We start from the raw sequence: 23,112 nt of genomic DNA, 5'->3' as shown, positions 1-23,112 counted from the left end.
TAGTCCATGTATCATCGATATTCCCACTGATTCGCCCTTTCCTTCGATCAGTGGCCCTTTTCGCCAACAAATTCAAATCACGACGAGCACGTCTTCATATACCGAGCTCGCTTTCTGCCGACTTACACTGGGTAACAGAGATCCTATCAGTATCCCCACGCGAAAGACCTCTACGCACCCAACACCCAATCGACCTCCAGTGGTGGGACGATGCGAGCACATCTTTCGGAGTAGGCATCGTGATCGGCCAGCATTGGGCAGCATGGAAATGGAAAGAGGGTTTCAAGGTGGGCCCAGGCTGCGAACACAACATTGGCTGGGCCGAAGCTACCACAGTAGAGCTAGGTTTGAGGTTAGCCCTCCATCTTGGGCTATCCGAATGAGCAGATGTGAAAGGCCAATCCATCCTAGTCCGTTCGGACAATGCTGGAGTAGTCATGGAAATAAACAAAGGCCGCTCACGCAATCAGCCAACAAACATCGTCCTCAAGGAAATCTATTTGCTACAGGTAATATCAACGAGCATGGATTTCAAGCTTACTTATCTTGATATAGGCGCACCATGGGATACATCTCAAAGTCGAGCACGTACCTGGTCAAATCAACATCTCAGATCCGCTCTCGCGAGGCGACATTCAAACCTTTCTAGGCAATTCTTCTGGCCCATCATTCAAGACCGATTTTCCACTCCCGTCGCATCTCAGCGACAAAATGTCATTTGTTACAGTCTGACCTCCTCGTCAATTGAAACCACACCCCCCACACCCCAGAATTTATTATCCCTTCGAGAATCTCCCCTCCGCCCCCCCTGTGCAGCTGAGGAACATATTTTTCATTGGCGTGGCATCAACACCCCTCCACCGTCAACGATAGACCACCCAGTCATACAGTTCCTTGCCAACATCTCCAACCAAGCATCGCTACGAGAAACGACTAGCTATGGCTCGGGTTTAAGAAAATTTCACATTTTTTGCGACATATTCTCCATCCCAGAAGCTGACCGTCTGCCAGCATCTTTCGAACTGCTGCACTCATTTGCCCTTTGGGCCGTTTCCGATCCTTCCGCAACAAAACATTTTCTAGAGTCTGCGACAACTGAAACAGTACCCTTTGAGCCAGTTTCCGTATCAGTCGCGAGAAAATACCTCTCTGCAATCCGCGCCTGGCATTTGGCACAAGGATGGCCACCTCCGCTATCACCAGAACACTTCACGCGGATCAACTGGTCACTTCGCGGAATGGAGAACCTGCAAGGAACTCGCCGTAGACCTATCAGACCCCCAATCACACTCCATATGCTAGCTGCCATCAAGGCCACCCTACGAATAGATCAACCATTTGACGCGTGCATATGGGCAATGTCCAGCTGTGCCTTCTTTGGGATGATGCGGTTCGGGGAAGTCGCAGTCAACACTCGCGCAAGTTTCGACAAGTCAAAACACATCACGCGAAAAGATGTTCACCTCGGATTCGATCTGACTGGGAAACCTTATGCCAGACTTGATCTCCCACAAGCCAAGACAGCAAAATCGGGAGAGCCTCAATCCGTTTTCATTGTAGAACAAGGAGATCTCTGCCCAATTCAGGCATTGCGAAACTTAGCAGAAGTAGTCCCAGCACTACCAGACGACCCATTATTCTCGTGGAGGGACAACAAAGGAGTCATTCGCCCGATGGTCAAGACTCGCGCCATCGAAAGCATCAACAGCATATTAACCGCCTGGAACTGGGGAACAACGTTTGGACATTCATTTAGAATCGGCGGCGCCTCATTCTACCTCGCTAACAAAGTAGACCCAGAAATAGTGCGCATAGCGGGTCGATGGAAATCCCTAGCGTATGAGACTTACATCAGGGCATTCGAGCAAGTCGCAACGCAACACCTCGGCGGCCTGGCAAATATCCACACAAACCATTAATAAGCTAGATCGCTCTGTTGGGTTGGCCGCTGAGATCAGCCGCAGTTGGAGCTCACCAGCAGTGGGTAAGCGGCTCAATCCTTCAGCGTCCAGCCCGAGCTAACACTCGGACTCAGCCCAACCTCACAGGAGCCTTCGCGTCAGATCGTTTTCGTCAGTACAACAGTCGAAGTTGGAATGACAAGGTGCCGATTCGGAGCTTGCCGGAGAGTCAGCACCATGCGTCCAACTGAGCGTGACGCTTGGTTTTTCTACCTTCTCGTCACTATTCGAATCGTAGTATCTGCGTATCAGAATATCTATTACTATCCTCTCGTTTACTCGCCCCTCACATTCATAATACCATACCATACGTTAGTTCGTTCCACCCCACCCACCGCTACATCCATTGATTCTTTCGCACCATCAATTCATCTTATTCATCTATCCATCGTTCTTCCGCAAGGCTCCACACAAATCGCTGTTCGTTTGCCCGCCCACCCAGCGGCTCAATCCTTCAGCGTCCAGCCCGAGCTAACACTCGGACTCAGCCCAACCTCACAGGAGCCTTCGCGTCAGATCGTTTTCGTCAGTACAACAGTCGAAGTTGGAACTTACGTAATAGACGGATGGCTACTAAGTTAGCCGAGCAGAGTGTTGTTGGTTGGTTGTTAGGAAACCCCCATCTTTTAATAATCGACCGATGCACTACGGCCCTATGGTGACTACGAATATTCCAGTGCTTGAATATCTGAAATAGTGCAGGATAGTACTAAGAGTGCAGTTGCTCGAGAAAAGTAAGTTGCTGATACTCTATGAGCATCGGTGTGATCCCCCGTCCTTCCGGCAGACTGGACCTACAACACTATTTCTAAGTAGTGAGTTCAACCTTCCGTATCCTCTGATTTACACCATGGCGCTACATCGATTACTGTCTCATCTTTCCATGCGGTGACATTGAACGCTGAGAACGTCGATACAGGGTTGTGATTCACATTGCACAGATCCGTTGACAGTGGCACTGTGTAGGTCCCGGAAGTCAACCTCGGTGCCCGAGATCATGATCTACTATCATGATAGGTGCATTCACCAAGGCCAAGCTGAGGCAGGTATCATAAATATGGGATATTTGTAGCGCTAAATATCGAACAATCGTGATGTTTCAGATCTTTCATTCTGGCGCTCGTCCGAGTCATGGACTCTAGTCCTTACTTGGTGAGATAAATTCACACCTAGGCCCTCGGCAAGATCTTTTTTCCACCATGCATAGGTTATATGCTGTGCACCTCCCAAAATCATGATGTCTGGACTCCAAAACCTGTTTCGGTTGCCTCACTGCTTAATAACTCAAGTCTAGCCCCGTCAGTCTTGTAGAGGTTTGTACGAGTTTGTGCGTCCTTTCACACCCCATAACCTCTCTCCCCCTACCCAACGTGTTTACAAAGCCATAGCAAGATCGTGGTGTCCTTCCTTTGCGCACCGTAGGTACCCGTCAGATGTGTTCTACGAAGCTTAAAGTAGTACAAAACATATTATACCGTCAGGTACTCTCAAGCAACATAATCCAATTCCTTTCTCACATAAACAATTGCAGATCGCCAATCGCCTTATCAATGGTCGTGACGCAGCGGCGGGAATCAGGGAGGCCAGTGCTTGCCATTCTGTGCACTCTTCTGCACATCATTCTTGTCCTCCTCCACGTTGTTATTCTCGTGCTCAACATTTCAGGTATCGAGCACCGCTTAGTCGTCCCATTGACATCCGGCAATGAAATCTGGGTCACTATATTGAGTACGTCATCACAGGCATTTTATGCGGTAAGGAATCATCACATATGTACTATCTTCTTGCACCAACGAAGCCTTAAGATTTATTGCACAATACTCGTTTACCTAATGCAACGATTAACATTCCTCAAGAACACGACACGACGCCAGACGGTAACCGCTCTTCATGACACGGTGAACGCATGGAAGGGCCTTGGTTCTGCGCTGGAGTGTCTTTGGCGTCAATCAACTATCCCTGCATCATGGTGGAGCATATTATCCATAACGACCTATCTTGCATGTGTTTTTTCCCTTCACGTGGTCTCGTCATCTATCATTCAATTACAAACATTCAACTCAGCTGTGGATGCGACCGCTACAAAAATTTCTTACTGGCCTAGTCCAGACGTAGATATGATGGCAATCCAGTGGCAATCCATCAGTGCATTGGTTCCTACGTTAGGCCAATTCGCCAATCTTCAGGGTATGGGACTCCACGGTGCCGCTCTTTACGATATCATTCAATCTACCGATACGCCTGGACGCGCCATCGTCAATGCATCGTCGTTCAGAGCAAATTGTGGATTAGTTCGCAATTCCGTATTAAATTACTCCCATGAAATTAACGCTGACAATTTCGGATATCTTACACTCAACCTGCCAATATCAAATCTCAGTCATACCGTGAGATTGAGAACTAGACTTGTGCATCCATGTATGTATTTTCTTTTGCTTTGCTTTAGAATGTATTCATCCATCGCCTATTCTTAGATTCAGATCAGGTTATGATAAATCCTGTCATTTCCTCATTCTTTCCAGGAGTATATCCCAATCTTCCTGAAATTTGAATCTCTTACTAAGTAACTATATGATAGCCGACTGTTGCTTTCATAGCCTCGACTGCTGTGAACTCGAGCAATTTACCTGGCGATGAAACAGTTCAACATGTGTATTGGGAACATCCTCCCGGGCCATTTACCTTCATAGGTAAGAGGCTTTGTCATGCAAGAATGTGATCTGACTACGACTATAGGCAATCCCCAGCCTCCCCTGATTTATAGCATGTACAATGTTCATATAGTGGCGTGCACTATTGACCTTCAACCCCATGTCGCCACTGTTGATGTACAAACGAATCAACTACTGGATCTTTCCCCGTCCCTTGAGCCAAGTGTTTCTGGTGACTGGGAAGCATGGTCACCGCCGGAGGAAGAACCTAGATGGGATATTTGGTCACCGCCATTATCAAGTGAATTGCATCATGAAAAATGGGCAAGTTTCTGTCATCAGTGGACTGGCTGAGATCTAACCATATGGTTTTTGGCACTTGATAGCTTGTTTCACCTTTCGTAAGCGGGGCGCATCATCCCACTGGCTGGTGCATGAATCAGGAACGAGCATCATGTTATGGGTTATCTCTTTTGGAAATGTGATTTATGCACCGCTCGCAGTAATGTTCAACTTTTGCTAATCGTCGTCAGATTTTTTATGCAGCAGATTGGAATAACCGTCTTTCCCCACCCAATGTCATACTTTGACTCAGGCTTCTCTGTCCTAGCCAAAGCTCCTCCAATTCCGACGAAAGTTCTGTGCAGCCGTGATCAATTCGAAACGGCTCTATCAAGGGCTTATGCTGCAGTTCTATGGACAGGTATGTTACGAATTCTGATTGATTTGTGCAGAAATGCTTAACTAACGTACTGGGTCTAAAAAGCCGGACAGCTCGGCGCCGACGGCGGTGGGTTTAATCGGAAATATGAAAACACCACCATTTCACAGCAGCTTCTACAATGGCACCTTGGTGTAAGGTCAAGAATCATTCAACAATGAATTTCATGGCTGAGCAATATATTATCCAGATAAACTTATGGCCCGTAAGGATTCTGTTGCATGTGGGAATTGTGTATCACCAACGGAAAGATCTAGCTTGCATTTGCATTCACCTGCTCTCTGCTCATGTTGGCGCTATCGATGCGTGTGACAAACGGGATGCACAGTGGGCGGAACGATAAAATGCCTATCAATAGCGCTGGCATTCTTCAAATCATTTGGCTTGCTACGAAACGCTTTGATGTACTAACAGACCTTGTGGGCGATGTCGAGGATCCGCAAGAGGATATTCTTCGTGCAGCTGGGATGGTCGATGTGGACCTGCTGCGAGGGTTGAATGACGTGCGAGCAGATGATCTTTGACAGCCATCCCCGTGTTTCATTCCAGTGCCGCCGTCAGCAAGAATATGGAAGAACTCGAAAGGTGTTTCTATGTGGAGAAGAGAGGAGATGAGCAGAGACCGGCATGATTGACTGCCTTTTCAATGAATGTATGACATACTGCGTGAGGCCATATATCTATAATAAAATGTAATCAGTTCCTATGATGAGATTGAAAGGGTTTGCTGCAACGTTGGGTTCTAACTTCTCGAAATGGCTGATCTCTGCTATTATTTTGCAAATATCTGAATGCAATCGATATTGAAATTCGGCGAGACGCGACAGTACACACGACCGCGTTTGAACCGACCCGACGTCAATTCTTCAGACCATAAGTCACTCCTTCAAATTTTGTATGTCTACTACGCGCGTAGCGACACGCACTGGCAGACAGGCATCTAATCTCTCATCATAGGAAATCGTTAAGAAACATAGTCCAAGTAAACAAAGACTGTTGACCTAAACAAATGCAACGCCACTCAAACAACAACACAAACAAAAGCACGCCTATACCACCTATTCGCGGCTCGCCTCACACTAAACTCATGGCAAAAGTCTCCCCTTCTCGTTGTTAACAACCTGCTACAGCCGTATCCGTAAGTCAACCATGCACACCATAAGTTGAAGTGACTCACCACTTCCTGAATAGGAACATATGTGCTCCGCCTGCGCTTGAACCATGATAGAACAAACAGGCCAAAGAGCAAGAAGACTGAGAAGGCAGCGAGCAGCATGTTCATGCTCTCAGCAGCAGACGTGATGCCGAAGTAGCCGCTATGGATTCCACACGCAGATTCCCATTGTTTTTGGCTCGAGATAGCAAAATTCTGGAAATCCTATCAGTACGAGCCAAACACGACGTGCACGAAACTTACCTCAAGGCGATACAAGAACTCTGTTACCGCTATGTCTCCTTGGTGACCGAAAACGGGGTAAGTCTGGAATTCCTCGTCGGTCCCGTTCTTGAACTTGATGCGGAGGAATTCGCGGAGTTCGGGTGGAGGTCCACGAAGAATCTCAAAGGCAAGGGCGGATGCATGGTTTGCTGTAGTAATGCAAATATTGAGTCACTGTAAGGATGCCTGAGCTAGAATACTCACGAATAGCAGCGAGCTGAGGGTGCTCATTGACCATCTCCATCATGTGGAATAGCGAGATGAATGGCTGGTAACTCGTCTCAAGAAGAAGCAACCTGAGGGGGTCCTCATCAAAAGTGATGCGCTGAAGGGAGTGAAGAATGGTGTGAAGGATAGTACGCCCAGCAACTAAGCAGGAGATTAGTTGCAAACCATACGAGCCGATGGAACGCACTATTTCCAATTCCACCAATTTCCTTATCCGAGAATATCGCGTTTTCGTGGTAGTTAGCATATCCGTGAGCCTGCTCGACGAAAGTTGGGGGAAGACGGTACGCATAGGTTTGGTTGTGCGTAAGTTGCGAGTTGATGAAGTCATAGATCTACATGAAATATCACAACATTAAAATGACCATGAGAATGCTGCGTGTTACATACATTCCACTGTCATGGGATGATCAGGACGAGTAAGGACGACACAAAAGAATACGTACAGCGTTTTCAAGGGTCGTAGACCTCCCGAATACGTAATCGCGAACGGCGCCAAAGAAGGGTGCCGCAAATTTCCCTGTCTCCCTGAAACCCTCGGATGCATACACACTCTTGATGTGCTGCTCGAATGCCTGTATATCACACAAATCAGCCTTCCGCAGAGCCCTAGAGAGCACACAACTCACTGGACACTCAGTCCAGGACTCGAGCGCGCGGTCAACGTTGCTCGGGGCCATTTCGACTGGAACATACTGATAGCCCCCGAGGGGAGTGACAATGGTCGTCCCGTTAGCAAGCTGGATCAGATTATTTGAATTTGGCGGGAAGAGCCCTTGCAGGACTGCTATGGCACTATCAAAGACTGCAGTGCCTTCCCCGCCAGCCTTGGCATGGACAACCACTTGATCGTTTTGCACGAGGTCAGCATGGATGCTTTGGATGTGTGACGGGGAGGAGGGGTTCAAGTACGTCGATCTCAAATAGCAGCCAAGTTGGTGTGATTGCACCTAAAGTTATATATTAGGCGGTGAGCGCGGAGGATGGGGTAGACATACAGCGCCAAGAGGCGTAGACTCGGTGTAGGAAGGCTCGTACGTAAACGGATCTTGGTAAAACTCCGTGCGGTCACCATTGCGGGCGATAATGAGGACACCATGAACATCAGGCATTGCAAGTCGTTAGTATTGGGAGGAGAAAGAGAATTAGATGTGGAGGTTTAGTTTGGGCCGATCCTCCCCCAGGTCGCTTTAAACCTCCCCAGTGTACACGGCCATAAGATCTACCGAACCGAATTAATAGGCGACACGCGGATATTTCTTTGATACAATATCACATCTAGTTCAAGCGTGCACACTATAGAACAGGAGGCGCACATGCGTAAAATGGAAGAAAATTTCGTGAGAGCCCCTGGATGATACTGCTTCTATCCATCTGAGTCTGCCGACTAGTCTTTTGCAGGGCTAACAGATCATCTGAAGAGATCAACAACAGCATATCGGGGTGCTGCGGGAGGAAATTGATGAATGGGTCAGTACAAGACCAACACGCATCAAACGCATGCTGGCGAAGTGAGAGCCACGTCACGCAAATTTAAGGCCGCGGTCACGGTGCAGGAACCACGTGCCCAAGCATTCTGCGAGCTTTGGGACGCACTTCAAGTCTGTCGATCCTATAGGCCAGCACAGAATCAGACGTATAAACTTATAGAGTGTACGCCACCATGTCTAGGTCTAGGTCATATTGTCGTAGTTCGAGAGATATGACGGTCTTGATGTCGAGGCTCTGTGGGAGAAGAACCATCAGCACGTGTGATCGGTGAGGCGGGTAATGTAACTGCATGTTTGATTAGATGACAAAGGTGAGTAGCGTGCGGGTTTGCTGCGGAAGCTTACGTTGCTGCCGGTGACCGGATGGACCAAGGGCATATTAGGACGGCGGTGATACGATAACGTGCTGCCTCGCAGACTTCTTTGATTCGGTTCAGATCGCAAAAGTCCAAGAGTACTAGTCACAATTTTGCATATCAGATCGGAAAGTGCGATCGAAGCTAGCAGAGCCTTTAGTACGAAGGTAGGAGCTATAACGGATGCGGATGAGGAATGCGCCAAAGCCCTAATGAGTTCATACTTCCTGCACTACATACTACCACTCACAGCATAGGGATGGCTATACAACTTCGCAAAGAATACCCTATTGCCACGGATTCTACTTCCCCAAATAGCTGTTAAACTTGCCCGTGTCAGCTGTGGTGAGTTTCGTGATCATGTTCAGCCTGTCACAGAGACATGGAGCTCGATCGCCGCACCTTTGCCGCCCATGTCTGTTTTTACCTAACCGGGAGGATTGGGATAAAGTGGGGACGCTCATACATTTGTTTGTATGCCTGTTGCGTGGCCAACCAGTGGCAATGGGAAGAGGAAGCATAGACCGACAGATCACAAAACGCAAATTAATTGATTCGTAAAACAAAAGATAACAGTAAGTATTCTAGCAGAAAACAATTGATGAAGAGATCGCCTACAAGCTTGTGAAGTCCAACTTGCTGATACTGTAGTTGATTGATTCGGGCCCGAGATCTTTATTGATACTGGTAAGAGAGGAACTCATGTTGACAATAACTTGAGATGACTGGGAGAAGGAAACGTGTAACCAGTGCTGGACCGGTGACATTGCATTTGATCGTCTCTGCAAGCACAGCTGGGTCGAAGCTTAATGACAAGTCTCTACTAGGATTCTGCAGTGCTAGCATCATCATTCGACCTGTAAAAGCTAGCACAGCAAAACGCATGATCGCAGTGTTATTAAGGATATAGTCCCACTCATTGCCGTTGAGAAGCCCGAGAACTTTTGAACGCCAGTATTGATACTGCCTTCGTTCATTACGTAGATTTGGACAACATGATTCCATGAAAGATTCCAGGACTGGATTTGAGGGCATCGAGGCCAAGGGCTATGGCAGGAGAGCAACAGATGTCAAATAGTGTTGAAAGATGACCGTAGGAGCTGCTTGATAAGTTCAAGGCCGATGCACTGGACGTACATATAATATGAATAAGATAAGGGACTGTAGTCACCACAGATCGACTGTGTCACCCACAGTGTAATTACTGGCAATATTTTGACAAAATAAAGTTGGCATTAGATGAAGGACACAGCTCTAACTGCTGGGCTTGTAAGGAAGAAGCGGAAATTCGAGGTGTGCCCTCTGCATCAGAAATTCAGAATAGGGTCCGTGGTGGCGCAACGTTTAACACACTGCTTACTAAGCAACACGACTGCTAGTGACTCGGAAGTCTCAGCGCTTCAGCACGCGACTGCGACGCGATGATGGACGCTACTACACTCAAAGTTTGGCTTCTTAATCAAGGTCAGTACATCTTCTATGATGTGATAACTGCTTTCTCAACCACCTGCAACTGTGACAGTCAATAGCTGTCCTTGGCAGTGTACACTTCTGCTCTCTCTCGGTGCTCTCACATTTGCACGTTTTACATTCAAAACTCTTGTCGTCTTCTTTCAGACCTTCATTCTCTCTGGGACACATGTATGTGTATAATAGCGCATATGCCTTTAGCCTTCCTGTGGACCTGACTTTGCATTGCCGCAGCTCGAGAAATTTGGTGCTAAAAAGGGAGCATGGGCAGGTTAGTAAGGCGATTCCTGCTGACGTGCAAATCTCACGTATTTATTCCAGTGGTCACGGGTGCTTCAGATGGCATTGGGAGGGAATTCGCGATCCAGTTGGGCTCGGCAGGGTTCAACGTTTTGCTCGTCGCACGGAATGGCACGATGTTGAACGATGTGGCAGCCGAGATTGGTACGAGTTCTTTATATTGATGTTTTTTAAATCCTCACATCTCTTCTAGCTACGAAAACAAAATCCGCAGTTGAAACTAAGATTTATCTTATCGACTTTGCCAAAAATGACGACCTCAAATATGATGGCCTGAAAGCTCTCATTCATACCCTCGATGTTGGTGTCCTCGGTGCGTACTTAGTAACACTGTTAATCCTTCGTTTTTGACACAGCATAGTGAACAATGTCGGAAAATCCCACGTTATGCCCACTGATTTTGCTGAGACTATGGAACAAGAAAATGCTGACATCGTCGCTATCAACGTGAATGCGACGATCCGCGTCACGCATGCAGTTCTCCCTGGTATGATTCAACGGTGAGTTATTAACCTGTGTCTCACCTCTGTTGCTTCAATGTGGACGGATATAGGAAACGTGGGTTGGTCCTCAACCTCGGTTCCTTCGCGGGTCTCGTGCCTTCTCCGATGCTAGCGACATACAGCGGTACCAAGGCATTCCTTGAAACCTTCACTAGCGCACTCGCAGATGAGGTCCGGTCTCATGGGATCCTCGTCCAACATCTCAATACTTACTTTGTCGTGCGTAATATTCATTCCGTCTGTGATCCATTACTTCTCATCATGACCCCTTATCTTTTCCAGGTTTCCAAAATGTCCAATATCCGGCGTACATCTGCGTTAATACCCAGTCCCGCATCCTATGTACGCGCATGCCTCTCTAAAATTGGCTTTTCTTGCGGGGCAGCACTCACTGGGCGTCCGGGCACGCTCACGGCATTCTGGAGCCACGCGCTTCTCGATTATATCATGCACGTTATCGGATGGAAGTCTCAGTTTATTACTTATACCCATTCGCTGCATAAGGATATCAGGAGAAGGGCACTCAGGAAGCAGGAGAGGGAGGCCAAAAAGCAGTAGATAGCCAGATCCGCCTCATGAAATTGTGAGCATGCTGTGAATCATAATTTTTTTTCGGACTGTGTGTCATCTAATGGAGCGACTCGGAACATCACGAAATGTCGCCTTTGTACAGAGACGATGGTATGCTCTTATTATTGACTCCGTTAGCTTCTTCCAGGTTCGTCTACCGTTTGTAAATTACTGCAGTGATTCCGCTACCTTCATTATGTCGATTCCCAAACTCTCAGCTTCTGTGACGATGACTGAACGACGTGTCCAATGCTAATGAACACACTAAAATCCTTCATATCGCTGAGACTGATCTACTACATATAGCTCGGAGAACGAGCCAAGAATAACAAGCATTGCGTTGTCTCTACCATGCTTATCAACCTTCGTTAAGCCTTAGACTTACCGCTTGGGTGAACTGTGATACGCCAATTGAGACTTGGTGCGCATGACTGCACAAAATTATCAAAGGTATCTGGTAAGTTTAAAGCGTGCTGAAACACATGGTCCTGAGGAATTTTGTGAAATAAAACAAGCTATGATCCTGAATACAACTTTGACAACTGCGGAAAGCATCGAGACGCGTCGCGTACCATCCTAGGTGGCCGTCTGGTCACGTGCCTTATCACATGCTAAGCCATACAAAGCATGCCTGACTAAGCGAACCCTGAAACTCTCTCAGTTGAGAGATCCTAGGAACGTCCATCTTCGTTCTATCCAGGACCTGTGCAGCTTGCAGATCTGACCGCAGGAGACTACAAGTAAGTGCGTATTTGCGTTGAATTTTTGATTCTTCTTCCAGCATCGAGGCCGTAGTGAATTCTTGGACTACCTGATGGGAGGCGACTGGTTCTAGCGCAGTATAAATTTGGTTTACTAGACCCCCTTTCGAGTTCTCTCCAGAGACGAATGAAGATCCATGTGTAGGAGATAATCCATGTGGCAACGATCTAGTGGTCTATGCCTACCGTGTGCAGTACAAGCTTTCTGGCATGCCCGTCGACCTGCGATGTATCTTGACAGTCGCTGCTCATATTTTCAGGTCGATCGACCAATTTCTTGCATCATTGTCATGAGCGTTGACATGTGTATATGCGCTTCCAGAGGGAAAAGTGATCATGCTCATTGTCCACCCCCGCTATATGCACTTCGAAGTTGATAGTTCAGTTCATGTAGCGAAATCCGATTGGGACCATCCATCCAGCAAAGCAGACATCACCGAGCTTGTATTGGTTAGTAGACTGGTACAAAATATTCTCAAACCTCGTTTGGATTGGTCTATACAACGTCACAGCTTCTGTTGAAATTTTTCAGAGGCTCCATGGATTGTTGATGGACCCGCGTTGATGCGACGCGACGCGTCGCGTCCAGTCATCATAAATTAGGGGTACCAAAAATTTACTCAAACTGCTTCAACTCAATAAAACAAAATTGAGACCAAGCTCTATTGTAATCGCCTCACAACTTGACATGGCTTCTCTAATATAAAAGACAGACACAATATTAGTGTCATCTTTTGTTGTTTGTTCGTACGGACCTCTAAAGCTGCCGGGAATTGCCGCTTGGCAATTGCCACAGAAATTCTGCCATTGACATTGACAACAACGCAATTGAATCCATCACACCGAGTTCTGTGGATGTATAAAGTGCCTAAACTTTCTGGACATTAAATTTACCTGGTTTCGTATCATTTGCGATGCCGTCTTCCCAAGCACACGACCCCCTCGAAGTTAACTTCGACCCACGAACAAGTATGCCCGCCAGTGATTCGGTTCAGTACGTCGCTCCTACGTTGGAGGTCACACTCGCACGTACAGGCTCTCAGAATACAGAAGAATCTAGTCAGGGCCCATCTTTTGACGGACAAACCAAAGTTGAGACCACACTCGACATCCCAACACAGGTGTCATCCAAAGAATCCCCATTTGAGCCCCAAGAGCCAGTGAGTCACACCCATCGATTATAGAAATGGCAAAGTTTAATTGCTTGCGTGTAGCCTTCTCGCTCGTCAGCTCCGTCTCCTGCTCCCACCGAAATCATCCCCCTGGACCTCACACAAGAGGAAATTGTAGAAGAAATACCGAAAATGGGAATAAAAGTTCGCGATTTTGCCTATGAGGCTGTTCCAATTCCGCAGCGCGCTGTCGAGCTCTTTGATCCACTACAGGCGTGGAACACGTACGAGACCGTAATTTCACACCCCACTATGATGCGACCATGTCTTCCAGGGAAAATAACGCGTCGCTTGCTCGATATTGGCTGGCTTAAGAGAGAAGAGGAAGAGGAACGATGGTCTAATAAAGATAGGGAAGCACTTGAAGCCTACGACAAAAGACCGCATTACCCATGGCGCGCGTACAACCTCCCCAAACCCAAGCGGGAAGTACTTGCCAAGACATGGAGAACGAGGTTTCAAGATATTACCGCTGAACAAATGCTAGCGACGATTTCCAGACCTTTCTCCCGGTTTAGGGTGCCTTTTGAGTTTGGCGGGAACATGGAGAAAAAGCGTGGTGCCACTGCTGATCAGGAGTTGCAGGGCGAGGATGTTTCTCCGCAAACCAAAAAGCGACGCTTGGAGCAGCAAGACGCAGCGTCTTTGGCACCAATGCTGAGCCAGCCACCTGTTCTAGTTAATGGCCGGCCGCCTCAACAATACCCAGCTGGCAATCCTGCAGATATGCAGAAGCCACCATCCTCCTTTCAACCAACTTCTAGTCGTACGCTTCAGCGCGTATCTTCCTAAACCATGCTAGGTTTCGATGTGGATATCCTGCAGCGATTATTACCACGCCACTCCCTGTCATTCGCCTTTCTTTCACAATAATTGCCACTACACATCACAAAGTAATGTTGTGACTGTATTATCGATATTTTTTACTGGCCTGGGATGAGGTATCTTCGGAGATGTACCATTGCTATCAAGTTAGCTGTACTCCGTGTTCCTTGTAATATTCTTTGTGATGTTCTTATTTACTTTCCCAGGTGAAAATAGTCAAACAGACACGTGATATCTATTCGACGTCGATCACTGATCATGATTGAATTTCCGAGAGAATATTCATATACCGGCGGGCTGCAGTGATCCGGGGCTATATTGTGAATTGCCAAACGGAGCTGCATAAAGTTTCAACTAATTCAATCCTTTCGCTACTTGTTAGGCATGCGAAAACGTATTAGCCGCCTGTTCGTCTTCAAGTGTTTATGTAGTGTGACGCTGGGTCAAGGTACAACAAGTAGAATCGCATCTGCGTAGTCGAGACACAACAATTACCAACTTTGCATCAGTCGAATCACATGCGCCGAAGACACCAAATTGATTGGCCCTCCTAGGGAACAAATGTTGAGTATCCTTTTCCTTTGTACAGTCAAATCATGTCCGAAAATAAAGCAATAGACCAGGCCCTTGTAGACAGTATTCACAAGGGCCCTTAAACATTTCAGGCGACGATATTCAAGTGATATCTTGCAGCGATTCGGACAGTAGCTTGCATGTCCTCTTGGTCCAAGGAGCCATCATGCTAGTGCCAATGGTGAAAATGCACCCCCAAGTGTACGATACGTCGAGTGGGCAATAGGCGTCAATGGCACCATTGTTGACTAAAAAAGTTTCAAAGTCAGATTCTGTCTCTTGTTGTCGGAACGCCAGCTTGCCTCGCTTGGAACTGAGACGATTGTGAGACAACGCGCGGTTAGCAACTCGAAACGCAAGGAACCATCTTCTCAGAAGATCCATGGAGTGGTTGCTGACCTTACGCAGGCCAGAGTCAAGTTGACACTGGTGCATATTTAGATAAGGTCGATTTACTCAGGCAGCACTGCTGTGGGGGGAAGTATCGGAAAATCTTTAGAGATTACTGCCTGGCGCTGAAGTTCATGGAACATATGCATGATACATACCGTTTCTTTGTCGTAATAAGTGCAGGAGGATATCAGAAGTCATTTTGGTCCTGCTTGCTCACGGGTTGTACTATTCCAAAGTACGCCAGCGCATTATGATCCAGGGAAGTGATTGTCACGAAGGCTTCCTGAGCCTGCAGTTAAGATTGTGTGGAAATGCCCCGTCCGTAAGGGGTTCACCGATTCATACCTTGCGTGAAGTAACAAGCGTGCATGTCATTGTCATTCTTGGACAGATGCAACACGAACAACTCGTGTGGTCACTGGTGCCGGTGATGTTCGGACGTGATTAGGTTGATTAAGTGCCCAAGTGTTGATGCTTTCGCGGAACTCCAAATGTACAAACATCAAGACAGTCCACGCTGAAGCATGAGCAATGTAGTAGCTGCAGTTGATCAGTAACAATAATTGAAGTATATAAAACGACTGACCTATATATTGTCCAGGTCTGACTACAGTAGACCTATGTTTAGGACTCACCCTTTCCGCGCCTTTCCAACAAGTCATTAGTCAGGGACATATGAGTACCGCGGGTATACTCCTCATCAACGTCGCAATCCCTGACAACAACCTATGAAACAAGTACCTTAAATAACCACGAGGCGCTGTCATACGGACAATAAACATCCAAGAAAAGGGCAAAAGTACCTAGAAATAACCAGGGAAGCACCACAGTAAAGCTGTGAACAACAGGCGATTCGACCTACGCGCAAGTCACGCTTTAGCCAAGATGACGCTCGGCTGTCGTGTGTTCCAGGCTAACTTCTTCTAGCAGGATTTGTTCGATTGTTGAACGGAAAGACCAACTTTCCGTTTGGTAATTGGACAAATACCACTACTAGTTTGCTTACTGGCGAATACTTGGAGACGACATTGATATCCCCGAGGGCCCGACTCCCGGAGAACTTGTGCGTTTCTGTCAAAATCATTTCGTGGGAAAACTTCTAACGGCCTGTGGTTAGCTAAACTTTGGCGACCTCTTGCCTCCTCTTGCCTCTAGTCCGCGTTGTGTTCACATCCCGCCTCTTATGTACGTTATGATTCAATCGAACGCTATCTCACTGTCACGTTTGATGGTTCCTGACGTCTTTGTGTTGGCAGGCGTGGGTGTTTGGGTGCGCACCTTCTGAGAGATACAAACTTTAATATTGCACTTTCTTTAGCCGCTATTTCCCTCAGGTCCCACTTGCTCACATGCTTATTGTGCGGCTGTGTTATAACACAATGAAATGGGCCAATATGAGCGGCAGTGAAGTTAGTGCACAATATACATAATTTAAATTTGATTGAGTTTCTGGGAAGAGGACTGGTTACTGATTACATAATGCAAAAGTATCTGATTTTATAATTATTGTACACCATACACAGCGACTCGGTCAGCGTCTAAGTCCACGACTCCACGCTCATACACCTTTGTCACCCACTAGATAATCTCTCACAGATTTGCGCATCGGGTAACCCTTGAGCATCCGTATCTTTTCCAATCAGACCGCCACCAGCACTTTGACCCAAGCACTTCGACTTTTGAGGTCATAATAGAGATGTGCGTATTCACATAATAAGAATTGAGGAAAGTGACTCATTCTCTGTATCAGGAAGCAGACACTGCCCTCAAGTCTTGGTGTGGGTGACAAGATTGGAGAAGGGGACTCTAGCCTCATGCTCAATGTGCTTCCCCCTGAATTATGTGACACAGCGTTCAAGCAGATCATAAACGAGGTTGATTGGAATGTTATGTATCATCGTGGTATGTTCAATCAACTCGTGTTGCACAGACTTTGACATTGTTGGGTGTTCAGGCGGTGAGGTACCGAGGCGCGTGGCGGTCCAGGGGGAGATAGCAAGTGATGGAAGGTGCTTTCTTTTTCCGCCGTATTTTCGATCAGCTTATCTTGTTCAACTTCAGCTTTCCGATTTACCGACATCCTGCAGATGAGTCCCCTCCGCTTCGACGGTTTTCGCCAACGATAGCTACCATCCGCAAGCATGTAGAGAGCATTCTTGATCACCCCGTGAACCATGTCTTAATTCAACACTACCGTAGTGGTGCGGACTACATTTCAGAGCACTCTGACAAGACGATCGATGTCGTGCGTGGGTCGAAGATAGTTAATGTCAGCCTAGGCGCTCAGCGAGTGATGACACTTCGCTTGAAACGAGATGGGATGCAACAAGCGGGTGACAATGTCGTGACCCCGCGACCATCACAGAAAATTCCGCTGCCTCACAATTCAATGTTCGTCCTTGGTCTCGAAACGAATGCGAAATGGTTGCACGCAATTAACCATGACAAACGTCCGATCCATTTGAAGTCCGCAGAGGAACAGTTCATGAAAGGAGAGCGCATCAGTCTCACGTTCCGTCATATCGGCACATTTCTTTACGGAGATGAATCACGTATATACGGCCAGGGGGCCAGGGGGAAGTTCTGTGATGCGGGTCACGCAATAATTGGCGGCGGAGAGGAAGCTTCGAAACTCTTGGAAGCATTTGGTAAGGAGAACCAGCAGAGCGATTTTGACTGGGAAGAAGTGTATGGAGAGGGTTTCGACGTCTTGCATTTCACTTCAAGGGAATCGTAAGACCGTGACAACCAGCATCTGCATTAAAGTTATTTACTGATTAGATTAAACACTCGTAGTGAAGTACGGGCTACGTTATCATTGTTTCTGTTGTTCTTCATGTCTCCCGCCTAGCAACGACGGTGACATTGGAAAACACATGGATACACAAAACTCTCTCTCGTACCACCATCTCTGTCACTACTATAGCTTGGATCATTGAAGTTCTGGCAGCGCAGGGAGCTGTCAGTATTTCTAGCAAAAGCTTTGCGCGTTCTGTCGTTACTCAACTTTACTCTTTCATTCGTTCGAAGGTTGCATCCGCCATTGGCTATCACAAAGGTCCGATTTAATTCCGTGAAGATCTGGTAAGCGGAAGCATTTTTGTTCGGTTTCCTTTTTGGGGGGCAGGAGATTTAGTTTTTCAGGGCGGCGCGTGTTCGTTTTGTGCGCGCCTTCTTCCCACCTTTTGGTTCACTTATACGAAAGGAAAAGACACGAGGCTCTTAATCGTGGACTTGGAACACGAGGCCTGCCTGTTCCTTTAGATCTCTCCGGTATATCGACCTTGGGGACTTTTATCTTAACCTCCCGCTCTGCATCTTGCTCTACGTCTTATTCGCATCCTTTCACGGAGACATCCCATTTTCTAATATTCAACTAACCAAAAAAAAATCCTCTAACGCGACACCAACTTATATTCTGCTACGTCTTGACGAACTCGCTTATTATTTCATCTTTTGCATGATATTTTCATTTTATTAACGATATGTCACGACTGCAGCCCAGCACGTCTTCCGAATCTCCGCTTAGCGCATCTGCGCCTGGGGATTCCCCAAACAGAGGCTATGTCTCTGAACGCCCCTCCTCTTCTACTCATCCGAGGATATCAGAAGGTTCAGAAGGTTACCCCTCATGGCTCCCAAGGAGGCCTCCGCCACCTGCACCAGGATCAATTTTCCACTCCTCCGTTGGAATGTTCGAGCCTCCCCCACCCGAAACGTTCTCGGGTGGTCGAAAGGCTACACCACGTTCCGTGCGTGTTGTGAGCCTCCAGGACGCTGCGCAGGCTAGCGCTAATCCGTATAATCGCCGGGATATCACGGACCAGACTTCACAGAGCAACCCTCTACGTCCTCGAGTCTGGTCACGTGCTACGACTGCTGGCGTGAGCGGAACTCTAGTGTTACCGGCAGCTAAGATACAGGAGCACTCTCAAGCACCGAGGTTTCGGTCAACTGGTCTTCACCCGGAACTGCTTCGGAACCCTTCTGTCCTCACTCGTCTTTACTTTTACTTGCTTCCTATCATGACCTTCTACCACATTCCTGTACAAACATTCTTCGACTTCAACGCTGTATTTATAATCTTGCAGTATGTTTATATCTCGTTTAAGGATTAATAGGCTCAGTCTGATCTTTTCATTCCGCAGGATCGCTAGGTTTCCTAATCCGTCCGCACCAGGTGTGCCAGGTTCGGGCAAGAATTGGGCACTCGGTGCTGCAGCGTACATAGCTTGTTGGCTGGCTTGGATTACCATGGTGTTCGTTCTATACGAACTCATCTACTCCTTCTGGCGCCGATGGCGTGTCAGTGAGTACTATTTACCAATGAATTATATTCTAGACTAAAAACGATATAGAACGACCGCTCATCACGCCATTATATTTTTCTTCGGCTGCTTTCAACCTCGCTTCCATGACGTCTTACACGAATTTCTGCTTCATGCAGTACATCCGCTTCTCGGCTTTCTTTGGCGAAAATGGTAGTCTTCGCGATGGTATTTCGGAAACGTTCTGGTTTTATTCGCAGAACCTGCCCACTGTTGCGCTTCTACTACCTCGAGCGGGACTCTCCCTAGCTTTGCTACTCGCATTTACATCCGCTTCTCCTGAATATGTTGCTATGCTCGAAGCTGGCTTCAATCGTCGTGATGGAACTTACTTCAGTGCGTCCGATGGCACACTAACGGCTTACGCCCGTGGCGTTCTTATTGCCAATGCCGCTTGGACGGCATGGCGTGTCCTTGTGCTACTCCTCAGCTGGTCAGCGATTACAGGCTAATATATCTCGCTTTCTTCTGATTTTTTTTAAACATAAACAGGATTGGACTGTGGGTTCTCAGTGGCCAGGCCTGCGCTGGACTCTGTGGACCGCGCTTCAGATGGGAGGAAGAAGATCGTGAGAAGTCTCTGTCCAATTATAACAGCGACGCTGCCTCTGAAACGGATGCTCTCCCGTGGAACTGGAGAATTTGTACGCGTCTTCGTATCCAAGAAGCCTATGATTTTTGCTTGACGGTGAAGCCTCCTGCACGGTGGTCTGATACCGCAAAGAAGGATGAACCAGGACCGCTAGGCATAGAAACTTCCCCTCCGTTTGAAGTTGATCAGGTGCTTGCGGCTGTCGGTTTGTCTTCCGTACCACCACTAGCAAGACGCGGTGCGCTTTCAGAGGATCTTTTCGCCTTTCCGAGAGAGGGATCTGGTGAGGCGCCAGCACCTCCACCGGAGCTGTCCGAGATCATCCCCAAAGTTGTAAAGAGATCATCGAAGGATAAGGAGATGATCGGTCCTTCAGCACCTCTACTCAAGCTACCGTATCCGTTCGCCGGGTATGGTGCCCAAGTGTCATCTAAAGATCAAATTCCTTTCCCACCTTCCCCTAGTTCCATGAAGGAAAAGCGTAGATCGCCGCTCACCAGCGGCTCAGAACGCCCAGCACAAGATGATCAAGAGGATAATCATAGCGACGAAGAGGATGAAGATGAAGATGAAGATGAAGATGATGAAGAGGAGACAGACGAGGAGGCCGAGGTCGAGGTCGAAAATACCAGCGAAGCTCCACCACGTACCTCTGGTTCGATGTCTAGTCTTGGACAACCAGTATCATCTCGTTACCCATTCCAACTTCGCCGTCCTGCCCGTGGAGGTTCAGTTTCTTCAGCAACTGGTACACACTCGACTCCTAAGACACATCCATCAACGAATACTCGCTCAACAGATTCGCGAACGTCAACTTCTACACAATCTACTGGCAATCGTGATACCTCATCTGAGTCTCCCCATTCGCATGGCATGAGCTCGGGCTTGTCCAGTCCTAGTTCCGGATATGGTAGCCCGATACCTAGGCCCCCTCGTCATCCCCAACCAGGTCGTGGTCGCGCTCGTGCAGGCACTGTTCCAGTGTTATCATCTCCCTCTCCGGTTGTGTACACTGCTCCTACCAGAATCCGTATCGACAGCGACCATACAGAGACTTTTGGTGGCGGCGGTTATGAATCCTTCCTTAGCGAGGAGATCGACGAGGATGAGGCAGAGGAGGATGGGGAGGACGATGAGGAAGAGGCAGAAGACCAAGATGATGAGCCTCAGATGATGGAGCAGCCTGTGCCTGAAGGTCCCCATGAAGCTGAGGAAGGCGAGGATAGTGTTGGCCTCCTCGGAGTTGGTCCTCGCAGCCCGAAATCATCAATGGTCAGCAGCCGTCGCCGTCGTGGTCATCGCTCTGATTCTGGGCGTTCACAATCTGGACGTTCTCGATCTGGTTCTCGCTCTGTCTCTCAATCGGGTTCGTCTAGTTCCCGTACCGGATCAGCCGTTCGTTCGCGGACGCAGTCACTCATACACAGCATCGGAGCCGCCTCACGATCTTCGTTGGATCTTGTTCAGTCCATACGCTCTCGTGCAAATTCGTCTATGGCTCGTCTTGAGGAGGACTCAGCATACTCGTCCGACTCTCGCTCACGTAGCGGGTCAGAGGGAGTTCACAGCAGCAACGAGAATTATACTTTTGGAGTAAAGCCACCTGTGGGGCAAAGGTCTGGGTCTCGTCTAAGAGAGGTTTCCTCGAACCCCTCCATCTTTACCCCCTCTATTTCTGCACCTTCGGAGGCCACTACGTCTCACCTCACTGCTCGTCCTACCTCCCGCGAGCGAGAGGTTGAGCGATTAGAAATCCCTAGGGGGCCGTATGGAGGACAAAGTGGCGATAGCCGACCGGACATCAGTACTGCGGCTCAATCGTTCATAACAGCGCCTGCTACATTAGAAGGCACCTCAGCGTCTAGTGAACCCCCAGCAAGTTGGCAAGAAGTGTCGCACATGGTTGACAGACCAGGCACTGCGTGGAGACCTGCATGAGCATTCCTTGTTTTCTCAGTTTTTTTTCTGCACGCTACTTATTTGACATCATCTATTCACATTCTCCTACATCATGACCCGCAACTTCACAATTCTTCATTCAATAATTCAAACACTGGAGTTACATTTCACACTTATTCCCGCGCGAGACCGTTTAATTCTGCTACCGTTTCTACTCCTCCTGTTCTATCTAGCTCCATTACATCCTCACGAGTTCAACCTTTTCCATTTACATGCCTGTAATATCCGTTCGACGTAGATATTCTGCGGCACTCAATGAAGAGCGTACTTCATGACAATGTATCCCGATTTGCTGATTCAGAGCTTGGTACTCAGCGCCTATGACAACAGTGCTACGTGCAAAGCCTCAGGCCTCAAAGACTGACCAACACCCCTAAAAGTGACAATATATGCTCCAGTAGATATGACATTAAGTACATCGACGTCAAAAAAACTGTTTTTGAGGACTGTTGTGCAGAATTTTGAACTTTACGAGTGGCACCAGGTACGTCAAAGTAAACACACCTCATTTCGATGGCATGCTGACTTCCAAGTTATGATCCATGTCGAGGGCTGACGATCCTGTGAGCGGAATCAACGTTAACGAGTGTGCTGTTGGGCAGATAAGCATAATTAGCGTTCAAAGAGTATAGCATTGAAAAGATTCTGCAGCGCCTGCAGACGTGTATCATTGTACTCAACAGAGCGCTGAGCAGGCGACGAGGGAATTTATTCTTGAGAGAAGTAGACAACTTCCCCGTCAGAGCTGAGCGCTAGTGATACATCCAAAAGATATCGGTCGATGCAATATTATGAATATTGGTCAGATTGACAAGGAAAGC

The 23,112-nt window shown here is 47.7% G+C and overlaps 6 protein-coding genes across 6 annotated transcripts; 5 read left to right on the top strand and 1 right to left on the bottom strand.

The window, feature by feature from the left end:
• The first annotated feature begins 3,329 nt into the window (after positions 1 to 3,329).
• On the top strand, positions 3,330 to 6,075 carry EDB93DRAFT_536133 (uncharacterized protein). The gene is made up of 11 exons (XM_041456647.1): positions 3,330 to 3,442; positions 3,493 to 3,715; positions 3,767 to 4,379; positions 4,436 to 4,485; positions 4,540 to 4,651; positions 4,698 to 4,936; positions 4,999 to 5,093; positions 5,146 to 5,315; positions 5,379 to 5,467; positions 5,524 to 5,538; positions 5,591 to 6,075. Exons 2-11 carry the CDS (start codon positions 3,512 to 3,514, stop codon positions 5,855 to 5,857), a joined length of 1,854 nt encoding a protein of 617 aa, XP_041306416.1. The 5' UTR covers positions 3,330 to 3,442; positions 3,493 to 3,511; the 3' UTR covers positions 5,858 to 6,075.
• A 279-nt stretch (positions 6,076 to 6,354) lies between these two features.
• On the bottom strand, positions 6,355 to 8,111 carry EDB93DRAFT_1087577 (histidine phosphatase superfamily; the record flags this gene model as incomplete). Its single annotated transcript, XM_041446055.1, has 7 exons — positions 6,355 to 6,702; positions 6,751 to 6,920; positions 6,976 to 7,140; positions 7,187 to 7,334; positions 7,446 to 7,574; positions 7,629 to 7,949; positions 7,998 to 8,111. The coding sequence occupies 7 exons, from the start codon at positions 8,109 to 8,111 to the stop codon at positions 6,355 to 6,357; spliced, it is 1,395 nt and encodes a 464-aa protein (XP_041306415.1).
• Positions 8,112 to 10,247: 2,136 nt separating this feature from the next.
• On the top strand, positions 10,248 to 12,036 carry EDB93DRAFT_1153029 (uncharacterized protein). The gene is made up of 8 exons (XM_041449778.1): positions 10,248 to 10,309; positions 10,368 to 10,486; positions 10,550 to 10,586; positions 10,637 to 10,759; positions 10,809 to 10,928; positions 10,977 to 11,115; positions 11,169 to 11,337; positions 11,401 to 12,036. Exons 1-8 carry the CDS (start codon positions 10,267 to 10,269, stop codon positions 11,674 to 11,676), a joined length of 1,026 nt encoding a protein of 341 aa, XP_041306414.1. The 5' UTR covers positions 10,248 to 10,266; the 3' UTR covers positions 11,677 to 12,036.
• A 1,327-nt stretch (positions 12,037 to 13,363) lies between these two features.
• On the top strand, positions 13,364 to 14,413 carry EDB93DRAFT_1104933 (uncharacterized protein; the record flags this gene model as incomplete). Its single annotated transcript, XM_041447456.1, has 2 exons — positions 13,364 to 13,609; positions 13,664 to 14,413. The coding sequence occupies 2 exons, from the start codon at positions 13,364 to 13,366 to the stop codon at positions 14,411 to 14,413; spliced, it is 996 nt and encodes a 331-aa protein (XP_041306413.1).
• Positions 14,414 to 16,886: 2,473 nt separating this feature from the next.
• EDB93DRAFT_535663 (uncharacterized protein) lies at positions 16,887 to 18,519 on the top strand. The gene is made up of 4 exons (XM_041456646.1): positions 16,887 to 17,110; positions 17,163 to 17,314; positions 17,367 to 17,421; positions 17,474 to 18,519. Coding segments are annotated over exons 1-4 (885 nt in total). The 5' UTR covers positions 16,887 to 17,108; the 3' UTR covers positions 18,150 to 18,519.
• On the top strand, positions 18,474 to 22,599 carry EDB93DRAFT_1207816 (uncharacterized protein). Its single transcript, XM_041451006.1, has 4 exons — positions 18,474 to 19,502; positions 19,561 to 19,721; positions 19,771 to 20,173; positions 20,233 to 22,599. The coding sequence occupies exons 1-4, from the start codon at positions 18,898 to 18,900 to the stop codon at positions 22,268 to 22,270; spliced, it is 3,207 nt and encodes a 1,068-aa protein (XP_041306411.1). The 5' UTR covers positions 18,474 to 18,897; the 3' UTR covers positions 22,271 to 22,599.
• The last annotated feature ends 513 nt before the right edge of the window (positions 22,600 to 23,112 follow it).

The sequence above is a fragment of the Suillus bovinus genome, assembly GCF_016758785.1.
Source record: "Suillus bovinus strain UH-Sbo-P2 chromosome Unknown EDB93scaffold_38, whole genome shotgun sequence".
NCBI classification, from domain to species: Eukaryota; Fungi; Basidiomycota; class Agaricomycetes; order Boletales; family Suillaceae; genus Suillus; species Suillus bovinus.
This window is presented reverse-complemented; position numbering and strand designations above follow the sequence as displayed.